At 36.8% G+C, this 17113-nt stretch overlaps 1 protein-coding gene across 6 annotated transcripts in view; it reads left to right on the forward strand.

Moving 5' to 3' along the window:
- Window positions 1-17113, forward strand: part of OTOG (otogelin) — an 85901-nt gene that overhangs the window by 54473 nt on the left and 14315 nt on the right. For 3 of the 6 annotated variants that reach the window (XR_014947077.1, XM_032445043.2, XM_085550203.1), the window contains 12 exons: window positions 606-685; window positions 1129-4628; window positions 5221-5389; window positions 6304-6440; window positions 7498-7587; window positions 7964-8147; window positions 10927-11147; window positions 12086-12224; window positions 14183-14377; window positions 15164-15376; window positions 16060-16164; window positions 16493-16603. Coding sequence is in view for 4 of the 6 variants with exons in the window: in XM_032445043.2 (XP_032300934.1) it covers window positions 606-685; window positions 1129-4628; window positions 5221-5389; window positions 6304-6440; window positions 7498-7587; window positions 7964-8147; window positions 10927-11147; window positions 12086-12224; window positions 14183-14377; window positions 15164-15376; window positions 16060-16164; window positions 16493-16603 (5144 nt within the window). In the remaining 2 variants the exon portion in view is untranslated. Of the gene's footprint in view, window positions 1-605; window positions 686-1128; window positions 4629-5220; window positions 5390-6303; window positions 6441-7497; window positions 7588-7963; window positions 8148-10926; window positions 11148-12085; window positions 12225-14182; window positions 14378-15163; window positions 15377-16059; window positions 16165-16492; window positions 16604-17113 lie in introns of those variants that run through there. The other 3 variants (XM_015864149.3, XM_085550202.1, XR_014947078.1) reach the window with 3 other exon arrangements.

Here is a 17113-nt window from a genome sequence, read left to right on the forward strand (position 1 = left end):
GTTTCAGATAGTTGTGCCCCTATGTTTTTTTCTGGGCAGGGGGGTAGAATCACAAAATGGTTTCAATTGGAAGAGACCATAAACATCATCTAGCTTCAACATCCCTATCATGGAAAGGGATTCTTCCTGCTAAATGAGGTTGCCTAAAGACCCATTCACTGGCCTTGAACATTTCAGGGAATGGAAAATCCACAGCTGTTCTGGGCAACCTGTTGCTTTGTCTCAGCATGCCCAACTATAGTGTTGCAACAGCTACATCTCTCTTTGTCTTTTCCCTTTATGTCCTCTGTGCACTGTACTTATCAGCAGGACTGGAACTTCTGCTAAGTCATGTAAAAGTGACATTTGGACTTCAGTGTGAAAAAGAGGTTTGGCATTTAAGTAATAGTATTTAGAACGTGAACTTTCATTTCACAGGTTAATTGCAAAGTTCATGCTTTAGCTTCATCTGTGAGATTGTATGCCATGTAAGTGACATTTTGAAGGAATACACTGAGGTGATGAGAGCAAGGATGTCTGCTAAGAAAGATTGTATAAATAGTGTTTGCCTAAAATTTAATTACTTGATCTAGAAGGTTCAACTAATTGATATTGTTTTCTTCTAGAGTGGAAGGATGCATTCCTGCATGTCCTCTCAATATGTTGCTGGATGAAGTCACTCAAAGATGCGTGTATTTTGAAGACTGTACGTTTGAAAAATTATATATATTATGTATAATAATATTTACCTTATTAATGTGAGGTGGCATTTTAGTCAAACTTTAAGGGTGCTTAAATTGGTATAACTCTGATCTTAGTTATGCAAATCTTAAGATTTCACTGAACATGAAATTTAATTAAAATAGTTTAAGTCTTCACAAATCTAACGTATGTTACAGAGGGGCAATTACTTCCTTGTTCCTGGTAGCAACACTATTTCTGATACAAACCAGGATGCCATTGGCCTTCTTCACCACCTGGGCACTCTGCTGACTTGCATTCAGCTGAGCATCAACCAATTTCAGAAGTTTAAAGGCAGTTGAAAAGATCAGAGCTATGTGAATTGCTATATACTCTTTCTAGCTTCACTAGCTTTGTGTGTAATTTAGTATGAATGTCAGACTGCCATTTATTTGTGTCTCATTTCAGGCATTGAACCTGCAGATGGTACATCACCTTTGCCCCCCAGCATTCAAACGCCAGCAGTTTCCCACTTAACGTTTAGTACATCTTCGGCAGGCATCGGTGAAGTGGTAACTTCATTTACCTTGTCTGAAACAAAGGAAACAACACTTGCTTCAAAGTTGAAACTCCCTGCAACTACGGAGAAAACTAAATTTTCAGTTACAGTATCTAATACAACACTTCCAGCCATAACTTTATCATCACACGTTTCCTCACAGCCAAGAGAAATGACATCAGTTGAAAGGAGAACTATAACAATGCCTGAGACAGTAAAATCTAATGTAAGCTTGTCTTCTCTTGATGTTTCTCTGTTGTTTCCATCTCCTGTCATGTCAGAAATCTCCACAAAAATACAAGTGACCAGTAGTGGTTCCACTAAGCTTCTGAGGTCTACTGAACCTCTGATAGTAACTGCTTCACATGCAGTGTCTAAAAGCTCAGAATTAGAAGGCCAACCAATTACAACTTTCATTTTTACTGGGACACCAATTACATTTAAAACAACAGAAATGCCAGTAAAAACTAAAATACCGGAAATACCAGAAATAGCCACAATGGCACTTCTCACAAAGGAAGCACAAGTAAAACCAGAAGGACTTACAACATTTACATCCTCTTCATTTGAATCAAGAACAGAAACAACTACTGTGTATCAGCCCCAGGATTCCACATTATCACCTCTGGGTGTACGTACATACACATCATCAGCAAACTTAACATCAACTACAGAAATGTCAAAAACAAGCCAGTCTTCTACTACAGTACCTAATGTTACAGTAACATCTTTTTCTCCTGTGATGACTACTTTGTTTTTGCCAGCATCTTCAGAAATGACAAAACCAACAGTTGTCTCAACTGAACAAAGCACTAAGACTATACTTTCACCAGCATCTGCACTGCCCGTATCATTAGGAGAGGCAATTACAGATGTTCCCATTGAAAAGGTTTATCATCTGACAGATACTGTGGGGGTACCTTTCACTACAACTCTAGGTCCAAAGACAACAGCTCTGCAAACTCAGGAGAGATCATTAGAAACAACTCTGTTGCCATTTACAAAAGAAAAAGAAACTCCTAAAGTAACATCTCATGTGGAGCATACATCCAGCTCCCCTTTCCTTCCATATTCACTGCATCCTGGTTCTACAGTTGGAAAACCTATCAGTCCTTCTACAGAAAGACCTTCAGGCTCAGTTCCTACTCCTGCTTCTCCAGCTTTGGCTGAATTAAAAAAAACATTTAAAACTGTGTCAACTACAGCATATCCATCGTACACAGTTCTAAATTCAACAGAGTTCTTGACTACATTATACACTAAATATCCTGTTTTGCCTGAGACTACAGGAATACCACCTTTATTTGTTAAGGTAACTTCTAAAATAACATCGCCTTTTGAATTAGAAGCAAAATCAACTGGAAAAACATTTACTGATTACAAGTCACCTCTGGTTTTAAGTACAGCGAAGAAAAGCACATCAGCATACTCAGGTAGCATTGCCACATCTGCAATGAAAACCTTTATCTCATCAAAAGAAACTGCTATGGTTCCTTCCATATCTACAAAAAGAGAATCAGCTCAAACAATGTCCTTTGCTGGGTCTCCACATACTCTCCTTACTGCATATGAAACTATGTTGCTACCAGCAGAACCTGATGAGTCAGAAGAAGAAAGAATTAGTAGCATCTCCACTACAAAGGCATCAAGCTCTCTAATCTCGATAAATGTTTCTCTTCCTTCACTGTCCATATATGGAACAGAAGCATCAGTGACAGCTCTCAGTCCTGTGCATACATCCCATGCTGTACCTCCAGTAACAAAGTCTTCTCATGCTTTCTCTACCTCTCAGCATCTGGAACATCAATCAGTTTCTTCACCTTTTTTAACACAAACAACTCTGAGAGTAACAACCACACCAAAATATCCGGTAGTAGAAACTAAAGTAGTACCTACAGCACCACAGTCTACTGTTGAAAGTATAACAGCTATGGTAAAACCTACCACTGCTACAGCTCAGACATCTTTTACTCCATCTTCAGGAGATGAAGTTCCAGCACAGACCTCAAAGGCTGTGACTGTACCACATCTTTCTCCTACAGTGTCAATGGAACTTGCTCATCAGACATCTAAGCCTTTCTTGACAAGCAAAAGCAGTATCTCAGTTTACCATCATCCTGAAGAAACTCTAACAAAACCCACTGATGAACCACAAATTCTGTTAAGCACAACTGAAGGTATGGTAGAATCAACTTTATCATCCTTCTTAACTACCTCACTACCCAAAGGTATTCATTCAAATGTGTTATCTATCTCATTGGATTCTACACAAGTTATTTTGCCAACTGAAAAAGAGCTAATTTTAACTGATTCAGTTACGCAGCCATATGTACCAAGAACTACTGTTTTGCAGTCTACAGTCCCAGCTAGGAAAACAGCTGGCATTACTTTTGGAACCAGTATTCTCCCTTCCTCATCAGAGTTATTTACAATTTCCTCTTCAGCAACCATTGAAAAAGATGCCTTTCCTTCTGTTTCCACACAGAAGGCAGGTGCTGGTCTAAAATCCACATGGCAAACCCCAGTTACCAAATCACTTGTTTCAAGCCAATCACCTGAAACAGCTACAACTTCCTCTGTTTTATTACCTGAAACAACAGAAATTCCCACTGTGATGGAACGTGAGCCATCCATAGGTGCCTTTTTAACACCTGTGATTTCAACAGCATCAGTGTCAGTGGGTAAAACTACTACAGAGAAAACTGCTGTGCTGCCAGAGCAAGTTGCACTTTCAACTGCTGCCACTTTTCTGGCAACTACAGTGCTTTCAGCTACCACCCAATCAGCACATGCAGCATCAGCATCTTCAACAGTAAGAGGTATGTGGCAAAGCATTACTGCTCCATCAGCAACATCTGACAAAACAGAAATTGTAACAAAATCTACCACAACTTTGGTGAAACCCACCTATTTTTCTGTTACTTCAAAATCAAAAGAACTTATGTTCCCTGATACAGAAAAGTTAGAAGAGCTGGATATCAAACCTATCCATGCTCAAGGTGTTGCCATTACCTCAGAAATACCTCAGAGATTTTATTCTCCATATTTCACAAACACAACTGGAACTCCTTCTAATGTAAGCGTATTGATACCATTCACTATACATTCATCCTCTGAAACAAAACTTTTTTCTTCTATAGCTGTTGCATCATCGGACACTCAAACTTCCAAACATGGAATAACATCTGAAGTACAGACACCTTCAGAGAGTTCACTATTAATGATATCTGACCATCCAAATGATACAACGGCTCCATCAGTTTCCTCTTTTGCCTCTTTATCTTCCAAACCACTTTATGGTTTGCCTACAGCAATTGCTGATGGATTGGCAACAGCTGAAGCCATGCCAGGAGTCACACAGCCAGCTTCAGTGCTGCCTACAGAGACAGCAACTCTCCAAACCTGTACAGTGAGTAATATTATAACATTATTGCATTTGGTTTTAATAAATTCAGGTTCCTTTAGCTTGCTGATAAAACCGTCATTTGTGAGACATAATTTGATCTTTACTATTTAAATGTCTGTGTTAATTAGGGCTATTTGTTATTTTCACAGTTATAGATATAAGTCTGAATAACTTCAGTTGTGCATAAAGGTTTTCGTAAGGGTTATAATTCACCGTGTTTTGCACCTTGGTTTTCTGAGTGTGACTGTTACAGGAATTTCTGGAGTTGTTTTGGTAAAATTTGATGCTTTGTGTAGTTTGTGTACTTTGTATTATTTGTCGTGTAGCCTTCCTGCCTATGCATCCATGTTATTTTATATTCAAATTCTTTTAATTAAAAGTAAACAAACAAAAATGTTCTGCCCTTTACATCAGGACAGAATTTTAAACTATCCTCAGAAGGGTCAGATTTTCAAAGATGCTCTTTGCTTAAATCTTCCACTATTGTTGTTGTGAGGATTTATAAGCATTTAGTGCCTGAAGAATGTAAGCCTCTTTCTTGAGCAAATATTATGCATTACTGTGATATTACTCATGTCTTTTAAATATGCCTTAGCCAATCACGGAGAATGAGTGCATAAAATACATTTGCTTGGATGGACAACTGATTCAAGTAAACAAGTCACAGAACTGCCCATACAATGCAACTCAACCTAGCTGTGGAGTTTTAGGATACGCTGCTCAAATAAATGGGGACAAATGCTGCCCAAAGTGGGAATGTGCATGTAAGTTTTAATTATATGGTTCTTCTGAAGTGAATTTGAGTAACAGTTTAATGAATGTTTAAGAAGGCAAAGAACTAACAGTCCTATAACTATGGTGAAGAAAAGAAAGATCTGTAATACACAGATTGTTGTCTAATTCAATGTATAATTCTAGTTCTGCATCTAGTTAAGTGAAATAAAAATGTGCCTTTAATGTAGGATAAATATCTTAACTAGCTTCAGGTAACATTGGCAGACTTGTCTAGATTTGTCTCAGAGCCATCTTCTGATTAATCAGATGAGATGCAGAGGAAATAGCCAGTGGATTTTGTGGGATATCTTCTATCTCCTTCAGGGTGAGAAGTTCATTGTTAACAATTCACGGACTCTAGAAACATAGCTGTACTGTAGTCACTCCTACAGTATTAGTTATGCGGAATTAGGCAGGATGAATCCTAACCATAAAGAAAATTAAATGTAGTCCATAATGGCAAAGTAGTTGTGCAGAGATAAGCAATGCAAATTTCTATTTATGAACTCCAGTCTCTGAAACAGAGTAGTAAACTGGAAAGAGGAGAACTTGAAACAAGGTGTCCCTCCTTATGAACGACACTGGAGGGAAACTGAAGATCTCGTATGATCCACTGTCATCTGTGTTTTTGCTGGTTTAGGGTTTTTAAAAGTTATAAATCCACGCTTCTAAAAATTGTAGGAATGTAACAGATAGCAGAGCACTGTGGATTGTCCCATTGGACTATGCAGTATTTGACTATGCATTTACATGGATGCAATAGCAATAAAATACTTCCAAAAACATGCTAATTATCTATACAACAAAGAAGTTAGTCTTATATAGTTCATTGCTTTATCTTCATGTTCTGTTATATTTACAGAAAGTCTAAAATAAGTGAGTAAATACCATTTTTTTTCCTTAGGTCGTTGCACAATTTTCTCTGATCTGAGTGTTGTAACATATGATGGAAATCATTTGGCTTTATTCAAAGAGGCATCGTATGTTGTTAGTCAGACTCGAGATGAAACTATAACCATCCATATCCTTGACTGTAGAATGGTAATTAATTTTTATCAACTAACAAGGGATGCTGAGTACTGCTAATAAGATGCATCTTGGGAATGAATTACATATATATTCCTCTAATGTACATCCTTGTCAATAAGATGACTAGTATGCAATTGCGGTAAATTATTCACTCCTTTGCAATATCTATGAATTGTATTTACATGCACTTTTCAGCATTTAAGAGTTGGGTATAGTTTCTTTGGAAGTAGCTGAAAGGTAGGAGGTGTATTCGTATTACCTTATTTTACGTGTAAAATAGACAATGTTGTGAGAGATTAAGTGGATGATATTTATTAGTCACTTTGGTGAGTACTATCATGTAAAAAGTATTGGTGTAGAGTGCTATTTTTTGTGTATCTAGGTTTACTTGACTTTACTGCACTGAAGAGGATATGTACAGAACTAGAAAGAACTTTTCAAAGCAGCACTCTCTTTGCGTTTCATCAGGCTGTTTCTTGCAGAGTGAGGATTCACACACCCGAATTCCTTATTTTCATTCAACTCTAAATTGGTTTAAAGGGTAGTACAGTATTTAAATGCACCACTTTTCTATATTTTCATATGGAAAAATGTACTGGAATAACCAATCTTGAAAGCCCTGAAAGAATGTGGTATTTTTAGACTAAATTAGACCACCTTGTGCATTACAAGTTTCAGACAGAGACAAGTATTTGCTGCTGCAGAGAGGAAAGAGAGAAACCCTATGTGAAACAATCACAGAATATTCTGTCTCATGGATAGTATAGAGGTTGGCTTTATGTTGTGATGAGTTAATTCCTCATGAGCATCTACAAAATCCTTTTAACCTCAGTTTCTTCTATGAAAGCCAGGCAATTCTGATGTCCATGTAGACATCTTCTTAAGATGAATTTTGCAAGAATGCTATCCAGATTAATGTCATAGTCTCTACTTGAGAGGACAGTCATCAGCAACTTTTCTCTCTTTAAAATATGTGCAAGCAGTCCTAGTACCTAAAAATATTAGACAGGTAATGAATACATTTCTATACGTTATGAATATGGTTAATATGTTTTTGCTTTCTCCACAGAATAATTCAAATTCCACTTCCTTGTGCCTGGCAATGTTGAATTTAACCTATGTATCAAACCAAATTATTATCAACCGTTTAAGTAGAAAAGTGAGTACTTTGAGGCTTTAGATGCAATTTATTTATCTTACTTCTGTAATCATAAGCTGCCTTCTCATGTGTGTACTGAAGATCAGAGTAGGGAACAATAGGAAATATTTCATTGTTAGCACTTTGGAATTTATCCAACTGCTTGTAAATTCATAGTCAAATTATGATAAAAGGATTATTAATGAGGTATGTCACAAAGAAAAGCATTTAAAATGACCACTGTTCCCTTTAATTTCTTGATAGCTTTGTGGAGATGGGCCTGACCTCTTTTGAAATTAGTTATTAGTTAGTTTCCTACGCTGTTGAAAATCCAACCATGGTTCTTCTTCGGCAGCTTTTGGTACCTGACATTTAAAATCTTCTCTGTGTGTTTTAGATAACAGTAAATTCAAGATTTGCTTGGCCTACTGTTAGAAAATATGGATACAAAGTAGAGGATTCAGGCTTCATGTATGCAGTTGAGACCCCAACAAAAATCAAAATTCAGTGGTTTCACAGCACAGGTGTGATGATTATAGAGTTTAATACAACCAGAGAACCAAAAGCTTTGGGACTATGTGGTAAGTATGTAGAACTGCAAAATTAAAGACATTCAGAAGCTTTTCTAGGGAGGCACGTTTTTCTAACTGTATCTTTTGCTGAATATTGCCTAGAAGAGTTATTGTAGATCACTGCAAATTGTTTAGATACTATTAAATGAAATGATTCATAATTTTGTTAGTTGTTGACATAAAGCTTGATACCTATTGGTGTAATCACTTTTTAATGACAGTTCTGCTTTTAACTGTGGCATGTTTGAATCACAAGCATGATTGCTGTAACCAAACCCAAATAAGTCAAGCATAAATCTGTAATGTCAAATAAGGTCATTTACAGATTTAGTGTTTGCTATCCATCTGATAGGAAGCGATATGTGCTATTTTCAGCATCTAAAGGTCAGAATTCACAGGAACTGTTAACTTGAGATAAGCTATTTTAGTTTATCTGTTAGAAGAAATAGTTTGGAAGGAATTTTTATAATTGTAATGTGTTAAATAACCCTAATGCTGCACTCTCTCAAGTCTGCTGAATCATCTCGTGTAGTTATTCTCTTTAAAAACTGTGAACTTGAATAATCTGATAGAGTAGTATCTTTTGTAAGCATGTTTTTCTGTTGTTCTAAATCTTTACTGTGACACCTGAATCTGTAAATTTATCTGCTGCAATTTGTAGCTGGAAAACAAGGTTACAGAGTTCATAATTACTGTGGAAATCTTGCCAGTTTCAGAAAGGGCAAATGCCTGTAGCTCAATATCAAATACCAGTGATGGCTTGGGTGAGTTCCAAGTCCTGCAGACAGTAATGTGCTTCTTGTAAAGGAAGAGAGCTTAAATTTATTGCCATTTTGAAATTGGATTATTATCTGTAATTGCTCCAGTCTTTTTTAACATCACTCATTTTCTATGTGGCTAATTAGTGTAATTAGATCAAAAAGAAACAAGAATGTAAAGATAATATTTATCAGTACGTCTGATTCAAGCTATTCTTCAGAGTCTCTTTTGCCTTTACCTATTTGATTATTGTAATAGGGAGAACTAGAGACATTGCATTCCTGGTATATGGGGCCAATTAACAAGATGAAAACACGTCTCTCTGGCTTCTTTGGAGAATATGCTGTGTTTTTCTAGTATCCATCTCTAATTAGGATTCTCTGCATAAATCTTTCTGCACAGTGCTGCCCACTGGGACTTAGCAGATCCTGCTTTGAATGAGCTTGTTGCTCTGCAACTTTTCAGGGTAAATTAACCAATCTGAAGCTCCTCTGCTTGCTGTGTTATTCTGCTTTTTGTATTTGAGCTTTCTCGGAATATCTTTAGGCTGCAGTATTCATATATCCCAATTTCTCAGTCTCATAGAAATGAAGGCACCATTACAGTTTTGCAGCTTCAAGTATCCTTTGGAAGGGTCTAACAGCAGTGTATTTTACAGTGACTGGATCGGGCAAAGATGGCAACTGGTGAAGAGCTGATGTGGGAGATGGGGGATGTCACAAGGGATCACAGATTTCTCTGTAGCAACACTTGTGGAGCAGAGTGCAAGTGTGCCAGTATTGTAGGTGCAGTCAGATCCAGACAAGCCAAATGCGAAACTTTAGTTTTGCTGTGTTAAATCTTGTCAATGTACAAGAACTGTGGGAAAAGTCAGACATGGTGGCAGTCCCTTTAAGCCAAATAATTTCTCTTTGTGTTGTATAGGCTCACAACCTCAGAATATTCAAGCAGAAACGTTTTTGGTTGATCAATATGTACAGCTTCAAAAGCTGTTATACTCTCAGAATGATTACTATTCTCTCTGAATGTCAGTGGCTTGCTCATAATGACAGATGATCAAACAGACCCATAATTATTGAACAGATATCCTTAGAGTTGCCATGAAAGTCTGTGCAAACATCCATTACAAAAATATCAGTAATTGGGATGAGGAAGAAAGAATGGGAGACTGTTCTGTTATTCTGTTTTTGTGTAACTACTGGCTATCAAAGGATTTTCTGTAAGATACTGTTGTAGTACCTGGATGTTCTGTGTTGACCAAATTACTCTCTTTGTGTGAGGATTCTTCCTTCATTCCATATTCTTTTGAAATCGCCAACTACCTTAACCAAAGAAACCCACATAACACAACAAAATGTGATACTACCTTGTGTGAATCAAATACAGAAAAGACTGCTTTCTTCCTACTGCATGCTAATATGTGTTAGACTGGATGTGACGAAAGTTACACTTTTAATTTAGCTCTTATGCCATTAAGTGAAAGTACAGCAGTGCCCAGAAATGTAAGTAGAAGAGGGTATTAAATTTTTGAATTACAATTTCAGATAGGCATCTTTTTTGTCCTTCTTAATTGATATTGAATGAGAACTGCTTTTTCTGATAATATTTTTCATTTGTCGCTGTACATGGTTGTGCTTTGTAACCTTCTTTTATCTTTTCATTTGTTTTTATATATATATATAAATGCTCATGCAACTGAGTGGTGAAGGTTGCATGCCATTGTGGGATCTCTGATTCTCTCTGACGTGTGATAGATCTTGTTTCATGCATGTGCAATTCACAGATGTATCTTCACTTTCACTTTGTGTCATTTGTGTGCAGTCTGTGTATTTTGATCCTACCAGGCTTTCCACATCTGTTGTGTTTTATGATACTGTCATGTTGCACACATTTTTTTTTTTTTTGGAAGTTCTTTACTGATTATAAGCTTCTTAAAGGAATTTACTTTTTTAATAAGGTAGTTCAAACATATTTCAGAATAAACGAACTGTGCAGCGTTAACCTGCTTTTTTCTTTTGTTAATGCATAGGTTTTTGTGATAGAAGCTTGGAAAATGACCTGATGCTACCCAACAGGACAGTGTTAAGGAAAAGTGATGCTCCATCAACATTTATAGACAGCTGGCAAGTGCCAGACACATTAAAGTATGTTGGAGAAGACAGGCATCAGGAAACGAATTGTTCAGTCATGGACTGCTCAGAATGCTTAAGACTGGTGTTGAACCAGACCTTCAGCAGCTGTCATCCTTATGTATGTTAACTATTTTGGTAGCTTACATTTTGGGAGAGATGCAGTTCTGATATACTTTTGTACACTTGATAATTTAATTAATGTGGAACTACATGTGACTACATCTGTGGAAAGAGATATGTACTTTTCTGTATCCACAGTTGCAAGATAAAAAGAATTGAGGAGTGTAGCAGCTTGGTAGGAGAGTTGCAGTAAGCAGCTGACAATTTCAAAATTACTAATAAGACTTTATTAGTTTTGGTAATAGCATTTAATTTATAAATCAGTTCCAGAAAATTCACTTGGACCAATAGGTTGTACAGCAAAGTAAAATAAAGTAATTTTAGTATTTAGTTTTTAATTAAATATTCAGTTATTTAACAAATTCCAAACCACATTAGGTAATGTAAGGGCCTGAATTTTCAAAGGCTGAAGAGAGCAGGAGCTCCAGCTTAGAGTGATGAGAGGGTAAAGCAGACTCTTTATTGCAAACTTAAAGCAAAAAACAAAGTGTAAAAGCAGGATATTTATTTATGCTCATACAAGTACATTTATCATTTCAACTTTTATATATATTTGTATATATTTGAGTTTGATGGACAGGAGGCCAAAAACAGACAAAAGCATAGAGGAAGGAAGAACAGAGTGCAGTGAGTAATTGTGTCTTCTGTTGGGAAAATTGTATAAGCTGTTGCTTTGGCAATTATACATGAAACAGAAGAATATAAGGATGAATATAGGGATGCTCCCTTTTTTTGTGTTCTCAAGTTTAGGAACCCTTACTTTTAAATACCAGTAGACTCTCTTTGTAGACCAATAAGGGCTAGTGATCTGTTTTCTTACTGTCAGCCAAGAACTCTGTACTTGGAAAAAATATCAGATAAAAACAACAAAATTCAATCTTTTTTGCTACGTACCGTGGTCTCTATGAAGATGTTTTTAATTTTTTTCCTTTTTAGGTTCCACCTGAGATATTTTGTGATATCTGGGTTCAGGATACTGAGTACATTCAAAACCCATGCGTCTCACTAGCTGCCTATGTGGCAATGTGCAACAAATTTAATATCTGTATAGAATGGAGGAGCAGCGATTACTGCCGTAAGTATTCTGCATGTATATGAACCTCCAGTGTTTGCTGAGACAAACCCACCTAGCAATAAGAGTTAATGTAAATTGAAAATATCTGTGCTCTCTGAATTCTCAGCTACTTTAGAAGTCATTATTGAGATTATAAAGTCAGCAGCTTTTATCATATAATTCAAAGTAGCATGTAGAAGGAATCATGCTCATTATATCCATTTCACAGATGGAAAACTTAGGCTGAAGAGACTTGCTCATGGGCCCGTCTCTGGCTTGTAATGTATTTAATCGTGGAAACTGAATTTTCTCCCATGCAATACAGTGTTCATTTCTCCTAGTCACTTTTCATTAATGAATCCAAAACAAAAGAGAATTGATTGTGGAAAGGAGGAAGCCACAGAAACTTCATCGGTACTTTCAGTTGGCACTTTGAATCTGCTTGATGCTGCTCCAGAAAGCTGTGTCTTGACTGGAGAAAGCATTATAGGAATCGGGAACCTTTGTGATTAACCAGAAAGTAGGGAGTAAAACCCGAAGATCTTGAGGATCCCCTCACAATCCATTTCCCAAAGGCAAAATGGAATCCACAGTTGTCAGTGATTCCCTAGGAAAAGCTGTATTCATTGGTAACCCAGGGAGGTCTACAGTTTCAGTGCTCTGAAAGACCTGTTGGTTAACTGTGATCACCAATTGATTGTGCATAGTATTCTTAAGAGCTGCCTTGTTAAAAGTGATTTCAGGTGAATACCTGCATCCAGGCTTCGTGTGGACATGTCATAATAAGCTGTAAGTTAAACCAGTAGTTATGGAGTCTAAAGCTTAAAAATGATCAGATTTAAAACAAAGCAAAACCAACAACCAACAAACCAACCTCTTCGCCTCCTCAATTTGTTTGGTTTTTACTAGAAAACACCTCTTTAAAACCAGTCCTTGCAGTATATATCTGTATATACAGTTAAGTACTGCACCCACTGTGAGGGGGATGCATGCTGTCTTATTTTTATACCACAGTGACCTCTGGTGGTGCATGCCTACAAAGGAAGAACCATGAAGTCACATGTGGATTTTATGATCCCTGTGTACTGACGTGCTTTTCATACTGATTTTTAAAAGCCCAAGCTTCTCTATTACAGGGCTGTACTGAGCATTTCCTGTAAGGCATTATGGTCATACTGGCAGAGAGGATCTGAACAGAACTGATAGTCCACTTTAATACATAAACTGGAACCCTCTTTACTATTGTTCATATAGGAGACTGTTGTCTCATTTACCCTCATTCTAGATTGTGTTACTTGCTGACTTACAGATCCATACAAGATAATGATTGTATTGGCTGTTCATAGAGTGATATCATTGGCATTTGTAGTCATTTTCCTTTTGTCATATTTATGTAGCTTGTCTGCTACTAGCATTTAAACACTGTTTTGAACTAATGAAGTATCATAATTCTCAAAAAGTTATTCTGACGTGTACCCATTAGATACCAAAGAATTTACATTTAAATTATAATGAATATTAAATTTGATTCTATTGATTGACTTTAGAATAACAAATCTCATCCATGAGAGTAATTTCTGTGGATATTTGCTTAATATAATAATGAATTAATCTCATTTTTTATTATTCCAGCTAAAACAATGCTGCACTAGACTTTACATTTACCTTTTTTAGTAATAGACTAGGCTTTGCCATTTAGCAATCACTGTTTTATTCATCCACGGCAAAGTACTCTGAATGTTTAAAAACTCTGTATTACCAATCTTAGGCAGAACAAAGTCTAAGAAAAATGAAGTAGAAGTGCTTGCAAAATGTTCTTATGTTTGAATTCATGTAGAAGGTCTGTGTCAGTGTCCTAGGTTGTCAGATCCTACTGAGTCAGGAAACATCACAAGTTGACAAGGAGACAACAGTCTTTCTTTAGGTAGTACCCTCTCATGAGACTGCATCTTCAGATGAGTGATTTCCTTCCCTTCTAGCCTTTGCCTGCTCTGAAAACTTCTCCTATCAGGCATGTATAGCTGCCTGTGAGGTTGCAGAGAGTTGTCAGAATAATGAGGTTGCTGCTTTGGACTCAGACACCTGCTTGGTGTTGACAGAAGGCTGTGTCTGTGCTGGAGGGACCATCCTTCACCGAGCCCACACTGCTGTCTGTATTCCTGAAGAAAAATGTGGTATGTTTTGATGTGATTTTATTGTCTACAAGCTGGCAGTCTGATTCTTCACAATTAATAAAATCACACCTGGCCTGATGTTGTGTAGGTTTTGCACATGTTACTCAGTTGAGGATTCAGGGGTGTCAGTAAATATTAGCTCTACAAGGAAGCATTAAGCGTCCTTGTGACATATCACTTTGCTTACTTCGCTCAGCTGAAATATGCTCTTTAGAATGGTTGTTTTTGCTTATGCACTTCATTATTTGAAATGTTTTCACCTAGTCCTTTGCCAGGGAGTCCAAGTAATGATAGTAAATGGAAATCAAAAGCTTTGCAACAGTTAATTATATGTTTTGAATTACTTGAATCCTGTGTTCTTTTTGTCATAATTTATGTTTATCCTCTTTACAGTTCTTGAAGACACCATATCATAGACTAATACTTAATGCAAATCTTAAAGGTGCCATTTATTATAAATAAAATTACATAACACACTGTCAATTATCGATAGCTTTATCATGTGTGAAATACAAAAGCAAGTTATTTTCAGATCACAGCTTTAAAAACAAAGAATTGGATTGGAATCTGTAGTACCTAGCTTTGCAAGGGAGGCAAAATCCAGTGTGGGCCTTGATCCTCAGCAGGGTATTGATTACCTTGCTTTCCCACACAAACTCATTCTCAAATTTTTTTGTGGTGTAATAAGTGATGTCCTAAAAGCTCTCTTTCCTGCTGTGGAAGAAAATGGTAATCAAAGTTGGAAATAAAAAGGCATTACTTCAATTTTCTGTTCTCATTATCTAGCTTGTACAGACAGTTCAGGAGCACCTCATGCAGTAGGTGATGTCTGGAAAACATCTTTGAGTGGATGCTGCATGGAAAAGTGTGTTGACACTGAGACTATTATTCCAGTGGAGTACAACTGTTCAGATACCCACAGTTTTGACTGTCAGCGATTTGCAGAAGTGGTCCTGCTTGTTCCTGGTGATCAGACATGCTGTCCTCAGAAGATCTGTAGTAAGTATTCTTTAATGATTGTGATAATGCTCACTGAAATACATAGATAATCTTTCCTGAGGTTTGTTGTCCTGTGACTCATATTGTTTTTTAAGTGAATGGTAATTATCTGAATTCATAGGTTGTGTAGGAAACTGGACACTTCATACATTTGGCTTGGAATCTGATGAGGTTTGTCAGAGGGGTAGGAGGAGGGGACAAATGTTAAAAGGAATTAAATAGCTCTGTGATTATTTGGTATGAATTTATTTATTTCAGCTATATCTAAACTGTACTCTAGTGATACACTTATAACATCCAAATACAAATCAATGATATAAGTAATTACCAGGGGGAAAAAAAATCAGATTATTGTGTATGTGCTATACAAATTTAGCAGTAAAAAAGGGATATAAAAGCTTTTATTCATATTGAGGTTAGAAGGTCTTCAAGACAAGTTGCAAGGAGTTTTGCTGTTTTTGCCATCTGGGCAAAACATCCAAGACAGCTCAGCTGTAGTTTTTTACCTCATGGAGAGTGAGACTGGACAATTCTGAACATAGTCAGAGGGGTTTTTGCTAATTTGTCGTGGTTACTCAGACATTTGTGGTATCAGAGTGGAAATACTGCTTGCCACTATTCCATTTATAAATGCATTAAGTAGTTTCTTTTTTTTTTTTTTTTTCTTTCCCTATATGAAATAGTTTGTAATCAGAGCCTATGTGATCCCCTAATCCCAGAGTGTAATGGCTTGGAAAAACTGGTCACTTACTACAATGAAGAATCCTGTTGTCCCAACTATGTTTGTGGTAGGTTTCTTTTGAAAAGGTAAAAAAGTTCACTGGGTAAAAGACAGTAAACAATGTTTAAGCAAAAATGAACTCAGTATAGGAACCATTTTGAAAATGTCAGTTTACAGAATTTTCTTTCATCTAAAAGTTCATGGTTGGGTTATGCCTCCATTGGTGCAGACATAATGGAATCCTGTGTTCAAGGATCAGGCGAGAATGAGTACATCATTTTGTCATAGAAAATACTGTAGCATTTCAGTTCTCTCTCATTTCTTACTGCTGTAGCATTACAAAACAGGAATGATGTACTTCACATAAATAAATAAATCTGTTGTACTTGTTTCAGAATGTGATCCAGCAAAATGTGAACCAATGGAGCACATGCCAAGCTGTCAAGAGGATCAAACGCTTATTGCTGCTCGGGTGGAGAATACGTGCTGCATATCCTACATATGTGGTATGGAATCCTGGCTGGTTGAATCTCTTAGTGTTTTCACGCATTCAGTGATATCTGCTAAAACTTAGCAATTAAGATTACTCATACTTTCTTGAGCTATCACAGCATAGTAACGCCTGAAAGTGGTTTAGGAAATGGGCATTAAGTTTATAGGACATAGGTAATGGCAACAACCATCAGGAGTCATAGAGTGGCTTTGTGTAGCTGAGTAGTATTTTTAGGACAAGTAGAGGATTGATGGTGTCCTACATGAATGAAGGGTTTGCCTTTGATCTCAGCCTTTGAGAGACTGACCATGCACAGTATGTGACTGTGGCTGTTTGACTATTTTCTCTAAAGAAAGACTGAAGTTATATATGCTCTGGCTCTCCAGAGTATCCTGCTGTTATCTGTGGCCTATCTTAACATGATGGCAAATATCCTATATAAAAGTATTATGCAGATTTGTTCAGTTTTCTTGGAATTTGGGCCATGCTAACTTAATGCAGTAATAAAATTGCAGTTTTGGTA

This window comes from Coturnix japonica, chromosome 5 (genome assembly GCF_054131305.1).
Source record: "Coturnix japonica strain WE chromosome 5, WE-NBRP24, whole genome shotgun sequence".
In the NCBI taxonomy this organism is placed as follows: domain Eukaryota; kingdom Metazoa; phylum Chordata; class Aves; order Galliformes; family Phasianidae; genus Coturnix; species Coturnix japonica.